At 39.2% G+C, this 19693-nt stretch overlaps 1 protein-coding gene across 16 annotated transcripts in view; it reads left to right on the top strand.

Moving 5' to 3' along the window:
- MAFB (MAF bZIP transcription factor B) overlaps positions 1–19693 on the top strand; it is a 63970-nt gene that overhangs the window by 26828 nt on the left and 17449 nt on the right. For 3 of the 16 annotated variants that reach the window (XR_011163447.1, XM_069063569.1, XM_069063563.1), the window contains one exon: positions 632–878. The exons of 9 other annotated variants lie outside the window; for them this stretch is intronic. Coding sequence is in view for 5 of the 7 variants with exons in the window: in XM_069063569.1 (XP_068919670.1) it covers positions 632–648 (17 nt within the window). In the remaining 2 variants the exon portion in view is untranslated. Of the gene's footprint in view, positions 1–631; positions 879–7181; positions 9164–9522; positions 12586–19693 lie in introns of those variants that run through there. 4 more of the 16 variants (XM_069063574.1, XM_069063570.1, XM_069063564.1 and 1 more) reach the window with 2 other exon arrangements.

Here is a 19693-nt window from a genome sequence, read left to right as displayed (position 1 = left end):
TAATTACCAAGGATTCAAACAGGGCCCAGTGGCTTACAAATGGATCTCATTTCCCAACACAGAATATAAAGAAAATAATTCCTCTAGAAGATGGTGTAAGCTCCCATTCATTTGGGCTTCTCTTTCAGTCTGGCTCTTCCTGTGTCAATAAAACAGAGAGGAGGATCACAGTGAAGGTTGATTGTGACTTGAGGACACTAAATAAAATCTTTTCTTGATGCTTAGAATGTGTGTTTACTGAGCAGCCTGGTATCCAAACCACCGCAATTGCTGAAAACAAGTGAGCTGTTGATTCGTGATTTTTTTTTTAAACACAAATGTCAGATTTAGAGACATTATTCCTTTTTTTAAAAAATAACTTATCCAGTGTACAAAAGTATTTAGGAGTTATTCTTCTTGGCTCGGAAAGCAACAGGGAGGAATTGCATTTTTTCTCCCTCACAGGAGGTCTTAGTGTAGAGAGAAACCTGGTAATAAATGCTGGAGTGACAGGTGGATTGGGGGATATTGAGAAAGAGGAAGGAAAAGTGGAAGAACTCAAGTGGTAAGGGAGCTGGCCCACCTCTTCTGGGTGAACTTTGGTTCCAAAAGATCCCTCTTCCCAATATTCACCCAATCTCTCCTCTGCTAGTCCCAGACTTTGCCTAGAGAAGAATCACCTGCCTCAGATGGCTGAGCCTGCATTTGTTCTGGCTCCAAGGACTGAACACCACCCCTGGAAAAGGAAGATCCATCCCACATTATCATAAGGATTATCAGGGCTGAAAGCAACCTTAAAGATCATCTCCATGAGAGGTTTTTTTAACCTGGGGTCCCTGGTCAGATTTCAGGGTGTCTGTAAACTTGGATGGGGAAAAATAAATCTTTATTTCTACTAACCATTGGTTTCCTTTGCGATCTTCTGCATTCTATTTTATATTTAAAGACGTTATTATGAAAAAGAAAAACAAAAAAAAGCTGAGAAAGAGTCCATAGATTTCACCACATTGCCAAAGGCATTCATGACCCACAAAAAGCCCCCAGATCTTGTCCAATTTCCTCATTTTACAGCAAAGGAAACTTCAGACTGGAAATATGGAGTAATATGGCTATAATCATACAACTAGTAAATAGTGTAGGTGAGATTTAAAGAGAGGTCCACACCCTTTCCATCACACCACACTACCCCTTATGTTCCCTGCTTCTTACCACATTTATCCTATTGCAAAGTCCATGGTCAGCCACTTCCTTGTGATAGTCAGACACCATTCTGCTTCTCAGATCTAGTCCCAATTCAACCCCTTTCTAGCTAAGTGATCTTCAACAAGGCATTACTTTTTTCTGAGCTTCAGTTTACTTCTGTGTAAAATGAGGGTTTTAAGACTTATACCATATACCTCTCATCATTGCCATGAAAAATACTTTGTAGACATTAAAATACAAATTAAGTATAAGCCATTATTATCTTGGTTGTACAATCTGGCTCTAGTCTACCCTTTCAACCTTATCACACATTATTCCTTTCTAATGTCTCTATGGTACAGCTAGACTGACTGTTTTGCTTTATGTTTTCACGCACACCACTTCATTTCCTATCTCTTTTGTACTGTTTTGCTCCTGTATTTGGAATGTACTCTCTCCTCATCTCTTTCTCTTGGAGCCTCTGAGTTCCTTTACCTCTTTCAGTGCATGTGCCAGCTTCTTCATGAATCCTTTCCTGGCTGCCCCAATTACTGGTACCTCTCCCTTCCATAAAGGCTAGTAAGTTTCTGCTTAATGAGTGCTTTGTGTATATACATGCACACATATATGTATGTATGTATATATGTATGTATGTATATGTGTGTGTTGTCCCTTCTAATAGGATATAAGCTCATTGAGGGCAGGAATTTTGTTTTTCTCTTTGTATACCCAGTGTCTGGCATAGCGTTTGGCACGTTGTAGTCATTTAATAAATAGTTGCCAATCACTTGTTATTTTTCTTGGATTGTAACTTTGAGTAAGACTAGCCTCATTGAGTAAGACTAGTGCCCCAGTATTCATTTAATACTGCCACATGTGCAGGATAACCAAGTTTCCCTTTGTCCCCATGTGGTGCATGCTTTCAAATGCGAGCCAGCAGATAGACGGAAAGGGAGCCAGGGCAATTTTGAGTAATAAGAACAGGAACTAGTGGTCTTAATATAAGGAGACAAGTTTGACTTCATAATTCTCACCTAGACTTGGTGGGATGATTCCCTTCCTCCCATTCTCTATAGTTACACTCAGGGATATGATGGAGACCAGCAGAAATGATTATTAAATTTCCAGGATGAGCATTTACACCTCAGAAATCAGCAAATGCTATAAATCATGGCTTGATTTATTATTTTGTTGATTGCCTAGATTTAAGAAAGCAATGGGGAAAATTTTAATAAAACAGATTAAACTTAAAAGTGTGTCATACATACATTTTTTGGAGAGCTAGTTGTTAAATATCTATCAGTACACCCCCAGGTGCACCTTATTCAATAAAAGCTTAATAGGTAAAAGAGGGATGGGGAGAGGTTAGGGAACTCTCAAAAGTGAAATTGTGAAGCCACAAAGAGAAACAATCTTAATTAGGAGAAAAAATGGAATTGTCTGAAGAGACTAATGTGGATACACAAGGAATTCACCAACCAAATGAGATTTTAAAAGAAATGGAAGATGGAAGCAAGGGTTGGTTAGCAGACGATGGATAAGGTCTTATGAGAGTTACATTGGGAGTGCTCCTAATAAACCGAAGTTGACTGAGTACGTCTAAGGATAACAGCAACAAGGACGAAAGGATTCTTTTTGGCTACACTGGGAGAAAGAAGAGGATCAAAGAAGGGATAGGACTTCTGCTTCAGGGGGTGGAGTAGACAGAAGGAACATATCAATATCAATTCAGATATTTTGATTCTGTTTTCTTTTTGTCATTCACAAAGAATGACAATGGGAAACGACAGAACAAAAATGGTTAAAAGGGAGATGATACTCAAGTTAAATAGGGAAATAGTAAAACAAACAAACCCGCCTAGCTACCCTTGAAATTAACTCACCTACATGAATTACATGTTCAATTATTGTATGAAGTGTCATGTGAGAGTGCCGAGCCACTGTCAATGATATTCAAAAGATCATGGGAAGTGCAAGAGATACCGTGAGACTGGAGAGGGGCAAATACTGTCCCAAGTTTTACTAAAGGGAAGAAAACACTGCTTTAAACCATAGGCCAGTGAGTTTGATACTGATTGCTGGGGATTTTCTCAAATAGATAATTAAAGAAATGGACAGTCTAGAAAAAAAAACAGTGAAATCACCAAGAGTTAACATCATTCCATTAAGAACAAGACACGCCAGACCAACCTTATTTCATTTTGTTGGTCAATTAGAGGAATATCATAGATACAGTTTACTGAGATTTTTAGCAGAGTATTTGGTAAGGTATCTTGTAATAATCTTGTAGGAAAGATGGGAAGTCGCTGATCATATAATTAGAGGATTTGAATGTTCAGACTTAGAGTAATCACTAATGGTTCAATGTTAACATGGCAGGAAATCTCCAGCGGGGTGCTCCAGGGCTTGGCCTTGTGCTATTTAATATTTTTATCAGTGATTTAGATAAAGACATAGATGCCATGCCTTATAAAGTTCTAGTTAAGTGCCACATGGATGACAAACTGAAAATCAAAAAATACTGAGGCTAGAACTTTGGTCTAAATCTCATAAGATGAACTTCAATATTGATAAATGTAAAAGTCTTCAGTTAAAAAAAGAATCAGCTTCATAAATACATAATGGGGGAAACAGGGTTAGATAGCAATTTGTATGAAAAAAGATACTGGGGTATTAGTGGACTTCAAATTCAATATAAAGTAGTAATGCAATGGTGAAGTAAAAAAAACAAAATGATGGGTTGCATTAGAAGAGGTAAAGGTTCCGGGAACAAGGAAGTGCCGTCACTTTGTATGCTGGCCTGGTCAGACCACTTCTGGAATATTGAACTCAGTTGAGGGTGTCACATTTAAAGAAGAACATTGATCAGCTGGAAAATGTCCAGAGGAAGGTTACCAGGATGAGTAGGGGTTTGAGGTCATGACCTAGGAGGAGTAGTGGAAAGAACAGGGAGTACTTAGTCTAGAGAAGAGAAGACTCATGGGGGACACAACAGTTATCTTCAAGTACTAAACAGGTTGTGATGTGGAACAGGGATTTGTTTGCTTCTATTCGGTTTCAGAAGGAAGAACCAGAAGCAATTGGTGGAAGTTGCATACAGTGCAATTTAGACTTGATATCAAGGAAAAAACCAAAAACAAATCCAAACCAAAAAACTTCCAAACTATTAGAGCTGTTCAAAAGTGAAATGGGCTTTTGCAGAGGTGGAGAGTTGCTGATACTAGGTTTTTGATCAGTTGTTTGGACAAGTACTTTGTTGTGTGTGTTATAATAAGGATTTTTGTTCAGGCAGAGATTAGGTAAGATGGCATCTGAAGGTCCTGGATTGGTTACTGAGGGCCCTTCCAACATTATAAGTACATCATTCTGTGAATTCTTTAAAAACTTCCCTTTTATCATGCTTCGAGGAAAAATCCTAGATTGGAAGAGGAATCTCTTTAGTGGAAACTGATAAACTACTGGGAAGTCAGGGGAGGAACTTTTGACTAAGGTTATTTGATGCATTGAACATCTATCAACTTTACTCTCATCATGCATAGAGATGGTCTATTAACTCACTACTTTCTGCTGAGGAGGGAGTGACTCACCGGGGCCAATAGAACTGTTAGCTCTAGTGAAAAACTACGTCTCTGGCAGAGAAAGGTGTATGCTATCAGGCCTGGTGAGTAGTTCTCTCCTCAGTGGAGTCGTTAGTCTTTATCACTGGGGTAGCTAGGTGGTACAGTGGATAGAGAACTGGTCCTGGAGTCAGGAGGACCTCAGTTTGAATTGGGCCTCAGATACTTACTAGCTGTGTGACCCTGGGCAAGTCATTTAACCATGTTTGCCTCAGTTCCTCATTTGTAAAATAAGCTGGAGAAGGAAATGGCAAACTACTCTAGTATCTTTGCAAAGAAAACCCTAAATGGGGTCACAAAGAATTGGACATGACTGAAAAGATTCAACAACAAAAGTTCTTATCACTGAGGCGAATAGCCACGGTGAATCCCTCCCTCCTTGGCAGAGAGATGGGGACTAATAGCCTTAATGAGTTACTTCTCTAGCTGTTATTAAACTTAGTGAGTAGCTCCTTTCCAAGTGGAGAAAGCCAGGCTCTAATTTCCCTGGTGAAAAGCAGAGACTTATTATCATTTGTGAGAAGAGTTGATAACCAACTCCCAAGTGTGATTCTCTCCTTGGCAGAGAGAAATTGTTGAATAGCCCTAAAAAGAAGGGCTAATAGCCCTAAAGATGAGCTCCCTCCTTGAGAGAAGTAGGTTATTAGGTCCAGTGAGTAGCTTCCTCTACAGTGGAAAGAAGCAGGTTATACCTTTCTTTCTCAAGGAAGGTAGAAAGCTGAACAGCCCTGGCCATGTGTTTGGTGATTGGTGCACTTTTAGATCTCTTATTCATGAAAGAAATGGTTGGATTAGCAATAGTCAAAGAAATAGCTGATATGCAACTGGAACCTCTTTCAACTCAATGTGCAAAGTAGATTCTTGTCATTTTGGCAATGAATTGGTGGTCCTTGCATACTTTGATCAGCAGCACTTCTGGTAATGGAAATAGCATGTTTTATTGAAGAGAAAACATTATCACCATAAATTTGTGGATTATTTTAACACCACACTAAGCATCCCCTCTTAATTATTTAGAACCTAAATAATTTTTTAAGCTTTTTTTTGGAGGGGGAAGGCAAGGCAATTGGGGTTAAGTGACTTGCCCAAGGTTACACAGCTAGTAAGTGTTAAGTGTTTGAGGTTGGATTTGAACTCAGGTCCTCCTGACTCGAGGGCCAGTGCTCTATTCACTGTGCCACCTACTCGCCCCCCTAAATAATTTTTTAAAAAGAACTTTCATCTTCTCTAATGTCAGAAAGACTGCTGGTGGATGAAATACTGTAATTCTAAAACACTTATTTAATGGCACCTTTTAGTCGTGACATTAATTAATGAACCAGTCAAACTCTTGGTGATTGAGATAGATCTTCTCTTTGAGCTTGGCCTACAGAAGAAGATGGGTATATTACTAAAGACTTCCTGGCAGTGTCTGAAAGAAGATCTGATGCTTTTTTCCCACAGGTAGATAGAGGGGAAAGTGTTGGAGGTTGGTGATGAGAGAAGAGAGGTAAAGGATGGGGGGGCTCTTGTCTTTTGCTCCAGGTTTCCTTCTCCCTTCAGCATCAACGACCCCCTTCCCTCAACACTCAGCAACTTTTGCCTTACCACAACAATCTCTGTAACTACTTCAGAGAAGGACAAGATACCAGCAAAAGTACAGAAATCAGTTTGCTGCAAACCACCCTCTCACCATGAAATCTTGTAGCACTACCTCTAGGTTAGTCGTCTTAAAGTACCAATGTTACCTCCCTCTGAGAAATCTTCAGAGGCTCTTTAGTGCCTACTAACTAAACAATTTAAAAGGCTAGAAGTGTAGACTTAGTTTAATAAGATGAAATTGGCTAGGGAAAAATGTAAAGTGCTACTCTTGGGTTCAAAAAGCCAATGGCATGGATACAGGATGAGAGCTAAATAAAAATTCTTATATGGGATTAATATCTAGGGATTGGAATAGGTTACAAGTTTAGTATGTGTCAGCAATGTGATATGACAATAAAAAAAGCTGATGAGATCTTAGACAACATTAAAAGAGGTTTGGTGTCCAGAACAAAGGTGGTAGCTCTGCTTTTCTCTGTCTTGGTCTGATTACATATTAAGAATTATGTCTACTTCTGGGTACAATATTTTAATAAAGAAATTGATAAGTAAAAATGCATCTAGTGGAAGGGGACCATGATGATGAAGATGATTCAAAGCCATATCAGCTGAAGGAACATAAAATGTTTAGATTGGAGCAAAGAAGAGTCTTCTGGGGGAGTGGAGGAAGGGGGGGTGCATGATAACTGTCTTCAAGGCTGTCATGTGACAGAGGCAAAGGTATACTGGTAAATGTTTAACAACTAACTCTCCAAAAAATGTATGCATGACACATTTTTAAGTTTATTATTATTAACATTTTCTCTATCAATTTCTTAAATCTAGGCAACCGGTGAAATACTAATACTGATTTCTGAGGTGTAAATGTTCACACTGAAAATTTAACAACTGGCTCTCCAAAACCACTTTGAGCCGGCTCCAGTACATCCTTGGGAAGAGGTATTAGATTTGTTCTGCTTGGTCCCAGAGGACAGAACCAGTAGCAATTGGTAAGAGAAGCAGATTTTTGACTCATCAAAAGGAAAAAAATTTCTAACAGTCCAAAAAAACTCCTTCATAGTGGAATGGGCTTCCTTAGGAAATAATGAGATTCTCATTACCAGAGGCCTTGAAAACCAGAGGTTAGATGATCATTTGTCAAGGCAATTGTAGAAGGGATCCATGATTAGTTAGGGGCTGGAGATGATGTTCTATATAGCTCTTTCTAGTGGCATAAAGCTGTGGAATTTCAAAGTCCAACCCACTTAGATAGGCATTCAAGGCTTTCCACCCACTGACTTCAATCCATCTTTCCATTCTTATTTACCATTACTTCCCTTCATGACCTCTCTGTTCCAATCAGACTGATCTCTTTGCTTTCACAAACATTTACTCAGTTCACCTCCCTCTCTATCCTGCTCCCAAATATATTTTCTCCATGCCCAATCCTCATCCTCTTTGGCTACCAGATTCCTACCCATCCTTCAAAGCCATGCTCACATTCTGTCTCTTCTCTGAAGCCATCTAAGCTGGGGGGGGGGGGAAGGAAAATTGTAAAATGTATTGCCAGTACTATTAAATGATTACTTGGAGTAGTACTTGCCCTTAATAAGCTTCCAGTCTATTGGACTATATGACATACTCACAAGAAAAGTTTAAATTATATTCTGCTTTGTGTTGCTGAGGTTTTATTCCCCCTTTGCATCCTCTCAATATAGGAATCAGTCTAAACACTTGTGAAATGAACAAGAGAATGAATGAAATAATGAATGAAAGAATGAATTGAGGATATCACTGGCTCCATTAAAAAAAGCCCCAAAACAAACTGTCCATTTTTGTTAGACACTATGTCTAGTGTCTAACCTGGTTTTAGTCAGTTTTTTTGTTTGTGGTGGGAGTTTGTCTTGTCATTTAATTGGCCAGTGGCTAGAAATAATCAATAGTTGTAACTAGGCAAACAAACAATATACAACCTTAAATGCTGGCTTTTAAGAAATATGATCAATGACTATAGAAGTTTTCTTAGAAACTAAGTTCCACTGACTGCTTCAGAGTCCAGGGAAACAAATTCCTGAAATCAAATGCTTTCAGGGAGTAGTAAGATCTGAACGCAAAAACACTGCACCTGATTTTTCTAAAAACCTCTTTCCTGGTATTTTTGCTAAAGAACAGATATATAGCATAGGGTCAATGGAGCCAGTCTGAGTTTTTAGGCACATGCAACTCTTGTGTGTGTATGTATGTGTTAGAGAGACAACACTCTTAAAAATACAGATACACACTCACACACACACACACACACACACACACACACACACACACACTGATTGGGATAAAGATCTGCTCTATGTGCCCTCCCTCACATAGCAGCTTGGAACAAAATTGCTGCAGTTTGCACTAATTATTAATATATGTTTTAAGTACTTTGGACGCAGAGCCTCTTGAATCTGCTATGAATAGTTATGCAAAACAGCTGCATGCAAACGGACATTTTATTTTTGAACTAAAGGTCTTGCTAGTTTCATATCAAAAGGAATGGCCACAACATCAGGCAAGATAGAGGGTCCAGGACAATGACTTCTACTCATACTTTGAATGTCCTCTGTCCCTTCTTTGCTTGTTGAATTCCTGCACGTCCTTTAAAGCTCAAGTCAGATGTCACTACCTTCAGGAAGTCCTCCTTGGTCCTTCAAGTTGGTAGCAACCTTCACATTCAGATTTCACACAATATAGTTCTTTTTGACAATTGCTGAATTTTGCTTTTTCACTCCCCAATAATCTTTCCCCCAGTAGTACCCTGCTTTATAACAACAACAAAAAAAATAAAAGTCTATGGGTGAGTAAAAGCTTCAGGATCTAAGACTATGACTAATACAGTGTGTGACACTCTGTACCCATAGTCTATCCTTCCTCTCTGAAAGGAAGGATGAAAGTATTTAATTTTACAGCAGTCTGTTAATTACTTGGAACAAACAATACTCTTAGTATGGTTTATTTCACTTTGTAATAACAATGGTCTTGTATGTATGCTTTTATTGACACTAGACTGACTCAAAACATTTGACTTGGACCAAATGAAACTGCATGGTGTGGTTTTCTCCACCTTTAATTAGTTTTCTGTCAGTTTTCTGATGGATTTTATGCCATAGACACTGGTTTCATTGCTTTCTTTTGTTTATAATTTTAGCAGTTTTTAAGAATGGATGTTACTCCAAGAGAAGTAGTGGTTCTTAAAGAACACACCACAGTGACTGTGGTGACTATTACTGCAGAGGCTGTTGGCATGGAGAAGTCAAACATTTCAAGGATCGTTCAAGTCCATGATGAGATAAGATCACCATTTGCACCAAAGTTCAAAGGAAAGTGTAGGCAAAAAAATACCACCAAGAATGGAAAATAATTGCTAAAAAAAGCTTAGGTATTCCTTAGAAAAATGCAAAAACCTTCAGAATGACCAGGCAGATGAGGAGTTGGAAGAACAGCAAGAAAAAACAACAACATAAAAAACCATACAAGACAAGAAACAGTTGCTAATCATTGCTAATAACAAAAAAAGCTTGTAATGGTCAAGGTGCTAATTCACTACTAGAATAGTGAAGTCCACAAAAAAGGTGAATTTTATGTTGAAGTTTACTTCTTCATTCAAGGTTATACCAAAAGCATTGTCAGAAGGCCAAGTAAACGTGTAAGACCTGGACATCTGCATTAGACTCTGAACTAACTATCCAAAAAACTGTTTGGGGGCTTTTTTACTTCCAACAAACCTGGAAGTATTGTCTTACTAAAGGGATGATGAACTTTAATACATTTGTTGATATAAAAAGAAATAGAATTGTTCTAGAATTATGGAAATTCCAAAATGGAGAGGATGAGGTGCTTGGATGCTTGTGCTTGGACCCCAGTTCCAATAATCTCAAAATATTATCCCTGGCAATTTTCTCCTCAGCCTAGGGACACTATGCCTAGCAATAACTCATGAGTGGGCCCCAGTAAGACAAACTACCTTTTCCCATCACAAGAATAAGCTGACCTCTGAAGAAATTCTTTTGTAAAAACAGGACTATCTTGTAACCACAGAATTATTGTATATTGATTCCCAAAGTATCATATTCAATCAGAGGTCAAACTATAGACATCAACTCTCAAAGCTATCTCTCTACAGACATGACAGACCAAAAGTACACCCCTGAGAAACCCCTTCCCCTGGTTTCCAGTAGTGAATGACCCCTGTGACCAAGGTTATAGATTATCACCTAATTAGCATGTCTGCCAGATAATCCACTACTTTTCCTATATAAGCTTTAGCACCATTCCTGTTAAATTGCAAGTTCCTTAAGGAATGCAAGTTCCCTAAGAAGCTCCAGCCACCATATTGGTGTTGCAATAAACGTTTGCCAGCTTGACTTAAAGAATGCTTGAGTCCATGAATTTGTTCCAAATGACCATGTTCAGTACCCTGGTTCTTAGGGGTTCCCTGAACCTGTTAAAACACATTAGAGATGGGATACTGCAACATGGCCTTGCTATCATGACATGTCATGATGAGTTAAGACATTTATCTAAAAAATAGAGGTAAATATATTTCAGTAGTATGGTAACTTTCCTGATTTTAACCCTCTTGAAAAGCTGTGGACTAGAATCAAGGATAGACTTGACTAAATGAACTATTCATCAAAGGTATGATTAATATCTGATGTGATAAAAGTGTTGCTTCAGGAAGAAAATTTAAAGAATTTGTGTCAAAATCTTGTGAACTCAATGACAAATAATATATCACAAATGACTGCAGCAAAAGGAGGACATATTCTATATTATGATTTTTAAAGATATAAAAAGTTTAATATGTATCAAAAATTAATTTCTGTCTCAAGTTACTTGTGATCAATGTACAACTTTATGTATTAGAGTTATCTGTATTGGTGCCTAATCACCAGTTAGAATCTATTTCATGAGGGCAGAGCCTACATCTTTTCTAAACTTTGTATCTTCCCCAGTGTTTGGCACAGTGTTCTACATACAGTAGATATTTAATCAACCAATCAATGAAACAAGAAGCATTTATTATCTGTTCCCTGGTCCTTGTTGACTGATTGATGGGAGGAGGTATCTTCTTATGAAGTTAGAAAGAAGACCTGGATGTGGGTAGCAGCAGTGAGAATGGAGAGAAAGGAATTGATGCAAGAGCTTAGGGAAGGGTGACTCAACAGAATTTGGCCACTGATTGGATACAGAAGATGAAGGTGAAGGAATAGTCAGTGATGACTCAGAAGGATTTGAGCTGGGTGATTGGGAGAAACATTCCCATGCCACTTTCCAAATTTTCTGTTTCTATTAATGGCTGCTGTCCTTTCTCCTCTGTCTCCTCCTTCAGTTGAAGGGACCTAGACCAGAGGGTATTTGAAACTTGTGGTCATTGAACCTCAGGCTTTCCTTGGACTGGGAGATAATTTGTCTGGCAGACATCACCGATCTCTCTCCAGCAGCTTTCTGGGTAATGCCATGGATAGGTTCTTCCTCTTATCAGTTCTCTCCCCTACAAGAAATCTAACCCTTTCCCCTTCATTTCCCATCTCTTTAGTACTATTACCAATCCCCTTGCTCTCACCAGGCTTCTTACCGGTGTCTCTTGGCTCAGGAAATCCCTACCAGCTGGGCTGTAAATATAGCCTTCAGATTGGACTGATTTTGAGTGGAATGGAAGTGAGAGGCTGTTTCTCAGAAAGAGTATTCTCCAATCTCAATAATATTGTTCCTCACTGTTGCAAAGTTTTTCTCCTCTCTTCCCTTAACCAAAGGTAGCTTTTAGAAACAGACTGGTTGCTTTGTCAGTAGGAAAGCAGGAGGGCTTATTCTCAGTTTTTGATGATTCTTTTCCCCGAAGGATAAAAAAGACTTCTGTGTGAATGGGACACTGCCCAGGGAAGCATAAATGGCCCAACTATTATTTAGGAGCAAGTTGACTGAAAATTGGGAGAGGGGTATGTGGAGTCCTATGGGACAACAGAATATTCCAGCTGGTCTTTAATCTGCTGTATTGGTCAGACTCTTGCAGGTTCACGGGATTTAGAAATGGAAGAAAGCTTAGAAATTGACTTCAAATGTCTCGTTTTCCAGATAAGTAAACTGAGGAAAGAGGGAGGGCACATTGAGCTTTAATTTCTTCATCTGTAAAATGGGAATAATAATGCCTGTAGACCCTATTTTACAAGGATGTAATGAGACTCAAAGGAGGAACTATGCAAATTGTTTTGAAAAATATAAAGGGTTATACAAGCATTAATTATTATTATTGTCTTGTCAGTAATAAAGTTGAAAAGTTTAAGAAAAGTCAACTGGCATTAATTAAGTGGCTACTGTGCACCAGGCTCTGTGTTAAGCACTAGGGACACAGAGGAAGCAGAAAGACCCCATAACTCCAGCTCATAAACTAGTTGGGGAGACACTGTGCAAACAGCTGTGTGCAAACAATGTGGAGATGAATGCATTTAAATATATGTGTGTATATTATGTATATATCTATATCTATAACTGTATATCTCTCTCTACAAGATTACATAGGTAGTAAGGATCAAAACTAATTTGAACCTCTGAGACCACCATCAATTCATTCTTTCATTCTCCTCTCCTCTCTCTCTCTCTCTCTGTCTCTCTCTCTCTCTCTGTCTCTGTCTCTCTCTCTCTGTCTCTGTCTCTGTCTCTCTCCTTCTCCTCCTACTCCTCTCCTCTCCTCTCCTCTCCTCTCCTCTCTTTTTCTTCTCCTTCTCCTCCTTCTCTTCTTCTCTCTTATCTATTTATCTCTATATCTGTATCTTAGAAGGAAGGCACTAAGTTAATATTAAGGAGGGTTAGGAAAAGGCTTCTTGCAGAAGACTTCTTGCCCTACAGCTATAGCTGACACTTGAAGAAAGTCACAGAATTCACGAGGTGAAAATGAGAAAGGAGAGTATTCTACTAATATGGGAATAGCCAGAGAAAATTATATAAGTCAAGAGATGGAGTTTTTCATACTATGAAGATCAAGGAAGCCTGTGTCAATGGATCAGAGAGTATGTGGAGGGTAGTGAGATTTACAAATACTGGAAAGGTAGGAAGTGATCAAGTTCTGAAAGGCTTTACAAGCAAAACAGAGGATTTTATATTTGATCCTAGAGGTAATAAGTAACCACTGAAGTTTATTAAATATGAGAGTGACATGATCAGATCTGTACTTTAGAAAGATAGTTGAGTAGAAAATGTACTAGAGCAGAGAGAGACTTGAGATAGGGAGACTGAGCAGCAGACTGCCGCAATAGTCCAGGCATGTGATCCATAGTGTGTGGTGGTGGTGAGGAGATAAGGGAACACATACTAGAGATAGTAAGAAAGCAGAAACAGCAGGACTTGATAACTGATTGGATCTGCTGGATGAGAGAATGAGGGGTCAAAACTGACACCTAGATTTTGCATCTGGGTGACTGGGAGGATCATTATTGATAGTAACAGGGAAATTAGGGAAAGGAAAGGGTTTGGGGAAAAAGATAATGAATTTAGTTCTGAACATGTTGACTTTGAGATGTCTACAGGGCACCCAATTTAAGATGTCAAAGCATTTGGAGATGTGAAAATGGAGGACAGAAGAGAGGCTAGGGCTGGAGAAACAGATCTGAGAATCATCTGTGTAGAAATGATCATTGCATCCATGGGAGCTGATGAGATCAAGTGAAATGGCCTAGAGGGGAAAGAGAAGAGGGCGCAGAGCATTGGGGGACACCTTTGGTTAGTTGTCATGACTTCTATGACGATCCAGCAAAGGGGAATGAGGACAGACAAGTAGGAGGAAAAGAAGGAGAGAACTGGTCAAGAAACTTTAACGTGCTAGATAAACACAGTTGTTATTGTTGACTTGTCTAATATTACATGGGTAATAAGAATCAACACTGCTAGTTGGAACCCAGGTCATCTGTCTTAAAATCCAGTGTCCCTTCCACTTTGTCATGTTTCCCCTCCAATATTTTTGAGAAGAAATCAGTGTGAGAGCCTATTAACATCTCATATAGCTTGGGAGAGATATAAAGAGCTGTCCATTTATTCAGGGGCAAAAGAAAGCTATTGGCTTTCCTAAGGAGAGACCTTGGGTGAGTCATTATGGACCATTTTGTTTTTGAAGTTGACTCCTGTTCTATTCATGTTGGAGGCCGAGTGCTATAGCAGAAAGACAGCCGAATTTGGAGTCGGAGCATCTGAGATCAAATCCTGACTCTGTCAGTTACTCCCCATGTGACTTAGCCTCTCTGGGACTTAAAGTCCTCATCTATAAAATAAAGGTGTTAGACTAGAGTAGGGGATCTTAACCTTTTTTGTATCATGAACTTCTTTGTTAGGCTGTTGAAATCTACAAACCTGTTCTTAGAATAACGTTTTTAAATCATGTTTTTAAATAACATCAGCTTTGGCTCCTCACTCTCTCATCCCCCATATCCAATCAGTTGCCAATAATTTTTAAAATAAAATGAAATATGTCGGATTATTGTTGTTCAGTCATTTCAGTCATGTGTGACTCTCTGGGACCCCATTTGTGAGTTTTCTTGGCAAAGACACTGGAGTCATTTGTTATTTCCTTTTCCAGCTCATTTTACAGATGAGGAAACTGAGGCAAACAGGGTTTAGTGATTTGCCCAGGGTCACACAGCTAGTAAGTGTATGAGGCTGAATTTGAAACCAGGTCTTCTTGAATCCAGGCCCTCTATCTTAGTTCCCCACTTAGAATTATAGAGAAAAATAAATTACATTGAAATAGAGATGCAATCTTCCCCCCAACCCCACTTAATTTAACTTTCTCCTTAAAATCTATCCAGGAGGATCTATGGATGCCAGATTAAGAAATCTGACTAGGTGATTTCTAGAGTTCCTTTCCTCTTGATCTATGATCCTATGATCTATCCCTCCCAAGATGCTTTTGTAGGCAGGACACTCCTTCAATAATTTGCCCAAATATGATGAGAGATGAGAAGAGGTGGATGGCATCTAGAGACATCTCTCTGTCTGTCTGTCTGCCTGTCTCTTTCTGTCTCTGTCTCTCTCTGTCTCTCTCTGTATCTCTCTGTCTCTCTCTGTCTCTGTCTCTGTCTCTGTCTCTCTCTCTCCCCACCCCCTCCAAGGGAATACCATGGAAGAGACTTTCACCTGATCATTGGACCCAGTGTTTGGAGGAAAAAAACAACAACAAGTTCTCATTAAGTAAGTCTATAAACAGACGTGCTCTGACACTTGTGGAACTATCAGGTGACCCATATACCTTACTTGCCCTGAAGCTTTTCCAGGTGCTGGAGAACACAGACTTCAGGAAAACACTCTTTCCTTCTAGCCCCAGTCATGTTTGTTGGGTTCCACAGGTCTGGCTCCAGTTCCCACAGAGCCAAGAGGCCAGGACAAACCTGCTCCTTGACTGGGAGGAACTCCATGTTCCTTGCTGTTTGGAGCCCCTCCCAGGAGTCTCCAGCTTCCAGGCCTTATACTTAATTACTGAACAAAAGGCATGCAGGCTTAGTGTGATGTGCTCTTCTGAGTTCCCCTTCTGCTCTTTGGCAGCAGGCAAAACACAGGGAAAGGAGACAGCCCTGAGTTTTGCAGAGATTCCATGTCACCTCTCTTCATGTCAGCCACTGAGTTCAGATATTTTTAACAAGATTTTCTTTTCTTATTTAAAAATTTCTATTAACACGCATCTATTTTCTTTCCCTCTCACTTCTCTTTCTTCCATTAGAAAAAAAGAAAAACAATACCCTTGTAACAAATATGCATAATAAAGTAAAACAAATTTCCACATTATTCATATCCAAAAAAGTATGTCATTGTGAATAATTTTTAAAATTCAATTTTATTATTTTTGGATGAGAAAGTCTATTTTATCTACCACTCTGCCTACCTCCAAACAGAAAACAAACAAAACAAAACACTTGTAACAGATATGCATAGCAAACAAAACAAATTCTCTGATAGACCAAATCCAAAAAGTATATGTCTCAGTCTGCTTCCTGGGGCTGTCATCTCTCAGTGAGGAGAAGGCAATATGCTTCCTCATTGCTCCTATGGAATTGTAGTTTGCTATAGCATTATTCCTTCCAGTGATGATGTTATTGTACGAATTATTCCCTTGGTTCTGCTCTCTTCACTCTGAACCAGTTCATACAAGTCTTCCTAGGTTTCTCTGAAGCCATGCCTTTGATGACTTCTTATGGCACAATGATATTTCATTGCACTCATATTTGTTCAGCCATTCCCTAACTCATGGACATCCCCTTTGTGTTTTATTCTTTGCCATAATAAAAAGAGCTGCTATAAATATTTTTGTCCATATGGGTCTTGAGCAGTTTCAATTCTCAGATGATGGGTAGTGTGAGTGGTATGATCATTGGTTTGGGGCTTAGAAGACCTGGATTCATATCTGTCCCCTGATTCTCACTACCTGTGTGACCCTGGGCAAGTCACTTAACCCTATTTGCCTCAGTTTTCTGATCTGTAAAATGAGTTGGAGAAGGAAATGACCAAGAAAACCCCAGAGAGGGTAACAGAGAGTTGGACTCGACCGAACAACAACAAATCAGCACAGCACATTGGATAGCATGCTAGATTTGGAGTTAGAGAATCTGAGATCAAATCATGAATCATTAATGTTGGTCATGCAATTTATTTTTTCTAGGTCTCCATTTCTTGATTTGTGAGATGAGGGGATTGGACTTGATAATCCCTAAGTCTCTCCACAGGTCAAAATCTATGATCCCGTGTTCTAAGACTCATCTAGCTCTGGTAGTCTATCTTCCTCAGTTCTGACATTTTCCTATTTTCCTGAAGCAGTGCAACATAGCAAGAAGACACAAAGCCTGAAGTGCCCCCAGTACCCATTTCCCTTCATAGGAACTGGGACTTATTCCGTGATCACAGATCTCAGCCAGTAGCATGACTAGGATAGGTCTGTGCTCTATGGAGACCTGACAGGTGCTAATTGTTGAGTTAAAAAAGTAACTTTTAGCTTCTTACTTGTTCTAAAGCAGGAAAAGCATTTTGGTTAAAGTCAAAGAGAAAATTGTTCTGGGTTCCATGGGAAGATGAAAGGTCAGTGGGCAACTAGAGGCTATTAGCTGCTTTTCAGGGAGTCAGGGCAGTGTGTGATGTGTTCTCCTAAATCCCCCTTCTGTTCCTTGGCAGTCAGCAAAACCCAGAGAAAGGAGACAACACAGTGTTTGAGAATGTGTGTGTATGTGTACATGTGCGCCAGTGTTCATATGTGTGTACCCCAAAGGGAATGTGTGAGGGAAATTCTGTATATGAACATAGCTATGCCTATGTGTATATGTAATAATAAAAACAATCCTTTATCTCTGTGCAGAACTTTATAGCTTACAAAGCACTTTCACGCTCATTATTGCATTTGGGGCTTAAATTTGGTGAACTGAATCACTCTGTGAAAGAGGGAGGTAAGAGATTATGATCTCCATTTTACAGATGAGGAAACCAAGTCTCATAGTAGTTAAGTGATGCTCAAAGTCACATGGCTAGTGAAAGGAAGAATCAAAGTTTGGATCCAGGTCTTCTCTTGTGTTTATGCATGCATCGCTATATATTTGTATTTCTCTGTGTGTGTATGTATGTCTACATGCTTATGTGTATGTATGGTATTACATAAGCTTATTTTGTATGTATGCATGTGCATATATACGCTCATGTATATATGTGTATGTATGTAATCACAGAACAGTGTTGGGAAAAACCTTAGAGCACATCTAGGTTTTATTTCCTCTACAATGTTGCTGATAGGGGTTTATTCAATTTTTGTTTAAACTTTCAATGAGAAGGAATTCATTACCTCTCAAGCCACTTTGTCTGTTTTGAGCATCTTTCATTTTTGTCCTTATATTCAGCCAAAATATGTCTTTCTGTAACTTCTATCTAGTACCACCCCTGAAGCTACACAGAACAAATTTAATACCTCCTCCATATTCTAGCCCCTCAAATATTCAAAGGTAGCAGTCATGTAAATGTGGTTGAGTTCACCAAAATCACAGGAAAAACAGTGTGGTACAATGGAAAGAACACAAGCTATGGAGTCAGAAAACCTGTGTCCAAGTCCCGGCTCTGTTACTTACTGTCTGTGTTTCCTTATATATCAAATGAGTTGACTGTACTGAATGACCTCTAGGGTCCTTTACAACTCTGGGTTCGCTTTCAGTGTATATATGGAGGAAACTCAAAGTCCTTCCTCTTCCCAGGCTTCCCAGGCATCTGGGAACTTGATGGTTAAAGCCATGACTCCTTTGAATGCCAAGTATAAGCCAGTTTGTGTGGTTGGGTGCAGAGAAAAGAGCTCTAGATTTAGGGTTTGGGGACTTGGGACCTTTACCTCCAATCTCTGTCACTTCGTCCTCTTGTGATGCTGGGAAAATCACTACTTCTATAAGCCTCAGTTTCCTCATCTGTAAAATGAAGAATTTGAACTAAACAATCTTTAAATTCTCCTCTAGCTGTAAATTTGTTGTCCCGTGATTCTAATCCTGAAGAGATACTAGCTAGGCATTTCAATGTGCAGAATCCCAGATTTGGAGTCAGAGGGGCTGGGTTTCAATCTTGACTTTACTTATCATTTGGGCTTGGTTTCTTTATCACTTAGACTTTGAACCTCAGTTTCCTCAACAGAAAAATGAGGGGGTTGGGATAGATGGTCTTCAAGGTTCCTTTTCTTGCTCAATATCCCAATGATGCTGTATACACTTGTACACTCTACTAAGAAAAATTTCCTACAAGTGGATTATAATTTTTTCAGTACATCAGCTATGACTCCCTGAGGGTAATTAGGTTCACTGGTGAGATATTTAAAGATAATCATAACTAATATTTATGCAGGGATTTAAGGTTTACAAAACCCTAAATATAGTATCTTATTTGTTCCTCACAACTCTCTGAGATATATCCTCATTTTATAGCCGAGGAGACGGAGGCAGATAGCTATTAAGAAATTTGTATGGAGTCATACAACTAGTGAGTCTATGAGACAAAATTTGAACACAGGTCTTGTTGACCAAGCCCAGAACTTTATCCACTTCACTATGCTGCCTCTCAGAAGAAAGTGGTTAGGACTCTTTCAGCCTTCTGGGGCACCTATTAGTAACTGTTAGCTCCCATGTACCTCAAAGAGTGAATACAATGACCTTGACTCCCTGAGTACAGTGACCCAAAGGGAGGGTTGAGACATTTCTCTTTTCAGGTCTTGTTTCCACGGGATTCTTTTCATGGTTTCTTGGTTCCATGTTCCTCCTTCTCTACTTTGAAAATGATAGCAAATGACTCTCTCTCTCTCTCTCTCTCTCTCTCTCTCTCTCTCTCTC

The sequence above is a fragment of the Petaurus breviceps genome, unplaced genomic scaffold, assembly GCF_028583685.1.
Source record: "Petaurus breviceps papuanus isolate PSGF00001 unplaced genomic scaffold, PetGlider_PUasm1.0 90591, whole genome shotgun sequence".
Lineage (NCBI taxonomy): Eukaryota > Metazoa > Chordata > Mammalia > Diprotodontia > Petauridae > Petaurus > Petaurus breviceps.
The sequence above is the reverse complement of the archived record's forward strand: the minus strand, read 5'-3'. Positions and strand labels throughout refer to the sequence as shown.